We start from the raw sequence: 1800 nt of genomic DNA, 5'->3' as shown, positions 1-1800 counted from the left end.
AATAAAGTATAGAATAAAGAGGAAACATACTAAGGGTCAAAACATTCGAAGTAAAATTTTAATAAATCATTATTACAATTTTAAAATAATAAAATAAAATAAAAAACTATATATATATAAATATATATATATATATATATATATATATATATATATATATATATATATATATATATATATAAATATATATATATATATATTATTCCCTATATTATAAATATATATATATATATTAGTCCCTATATTATAAATATATATATATATATATATATATATATATATATATATATATATATATATATATATATATATATATATATATATATATATAAGATCCGAATGCATTTTACTATAAAATTGCGTTAGTAAACCCACTTCCGGGTTTGTATTCTAGCGCTCCCTACGTAGTGCACTTATATGTGTTTAAGACTCAGCCGACAACTCTCGGGATTCCTACGAACTGTTTCCGCCGGTCAAGTGGGCGTGTACTATGGTGACGTCATTTACGCGCGAAAAAACGCTGCGGCTTAATGCAGCGCTGGTCTCGCGCGTGTTTAGGTTGTAGAGTTATTTCTAGTTATTTTTTAGACTTTTAGAGTGAACCTTCAGTGAATGTTATAGTGTAGAGCAGTTTGACGGAATCAGATTAACGCACATTAATTAAATATAAAGGAGTCTTAATAAAGGTAAGCAGATCAGCGCAATGAAAGATTGAGTCCCAAATGTCCTTCTGCTCTCGGCAGAAGTTCACCACATCCTCTAGAATACACTGGCCTACACGTGTTATATGGTGTATTACAGTATGAAGCAGGATGAATGATTTGAAGTTGAGCCTGACTCATAGATTGGGAGTTTGATTGGTAGTTTGATTGGTAGTTTGGGCGGCGGATTGGTCGGTAGTTTGGTCGGTAGTTTGTTTGTTTGGTAGCAAACTGGATAATTGCTAATTTGAAGTTTGATTGGGAGTTTAAGCAACGGTTTGATCAGTTTTGTGCAGTATTTTGAATAGCCTTTATTTGTCTCACATACATTACAGCACAGTATATTTTTAAGCTTAAGGGCCTTGCTCAAGGGCCCCAAGAGTGGCAGCTTGGCGATACCACTGATTGAGCCCCTGACCTTTGGCTCAGTAACTCAGCACCTTAACCACTGAGCTACAGATCCCCTCATTTTCATTAGTAGTTTGTACAGTATTGGATTAATAGTTTAAATGGTAGTTTGATTAGTCATTTTTATTGGTAATTTGATTGGTAGTTTAAATAGTAATTTATTTTTTTTATTTATTTATTTTTTCTTTCGGTTATGAAATCAGTAGTTTGATGAGTTATTTAATGGGAAATTAAATCAGGGAGTGTTTTGTCATTTTAGGAAAAATGAGTCCCTATGCCACAAGACTGCGTGTGAGAAGAACTTACTCATGGCCTGGAAAACCTATCCGTGAAGACCGAAAGCTGAAGAGACACCATCATGAGTGAGTTTGGAGGTGTTGGGCTGGATCACATAATGAGCTTGGGATTCCAACCCATTGACATCCTTTTTATTTCTGACGTTTGGTTATTTTTTTGTCTGAAATGCTCCTCAGGTCTTTGACTATATCTGTAGAAGGACGGCCGGATGGTGCGCAGGTGTCTGTAGGTCAGTGTATTCTGATCGAGGGAGAGGACAACGATAACCCGTACGTCGCACAGCTGCTCGAGCTGTTCTGTGATGGTAAGAGATTGTCTCCTTTCACACTGCCACGTTAATGATCTGGTCTTTTTTTTCTGCATTATTGAGTGATGGATCTGATTTTTCTGATTC

At 34.7% G+C, this 1800-nt stretch overlaps 1 protein-coding gene across 3 annotated transcripts in view; it reads left to right on the top strand.

Annotated features, from left to right (window-relative positions):
• Positions 1-447: 447 nt before the first annotated feature.
• The window catches only part of orc1 (origin recognition complex, subunit 1), a 21139-nt gene continuing 19786 nt past the window's right edge, over positions 448-1800 (top strand). The window contains exons 1-3 of one of the 3 annotated variants that reach the window (XM_083566626.1): positions 448-558; positions 1369-1471; positions 1583-1710. In XM_083566626.1, the coding sequence (XP_083422752.1) occupies positions 531-558; positions 1369-1471; positions 1583-1710 (259 nt within the window). In that variant the 5' untranslated portion in view covers positions 448-530. Of the gene's footprint in view, positions 687-1368; positions 1472-1582; positions 1711-1800 lie in introns of all 3 variants that reach the window. The other 2 variants (XM_083566628.1, XM_083566627.1) reach the window with 2 other exon arrangements.

The sequence above is a fragment of the Silurus aristotelis genome (assembly GCF_946808225.1).
Source record: "Silurus aristotelis genome assembly, chromosome: 2".
NCBI lineage: Eukaryota > Metazoa > Chordata > Actinopteri > Siluriformes > Siluridae > Silurus > Silurus aristotelis.
This window is presented reverse-complemented; position numbering and strand designations above follow the sequence as displayed.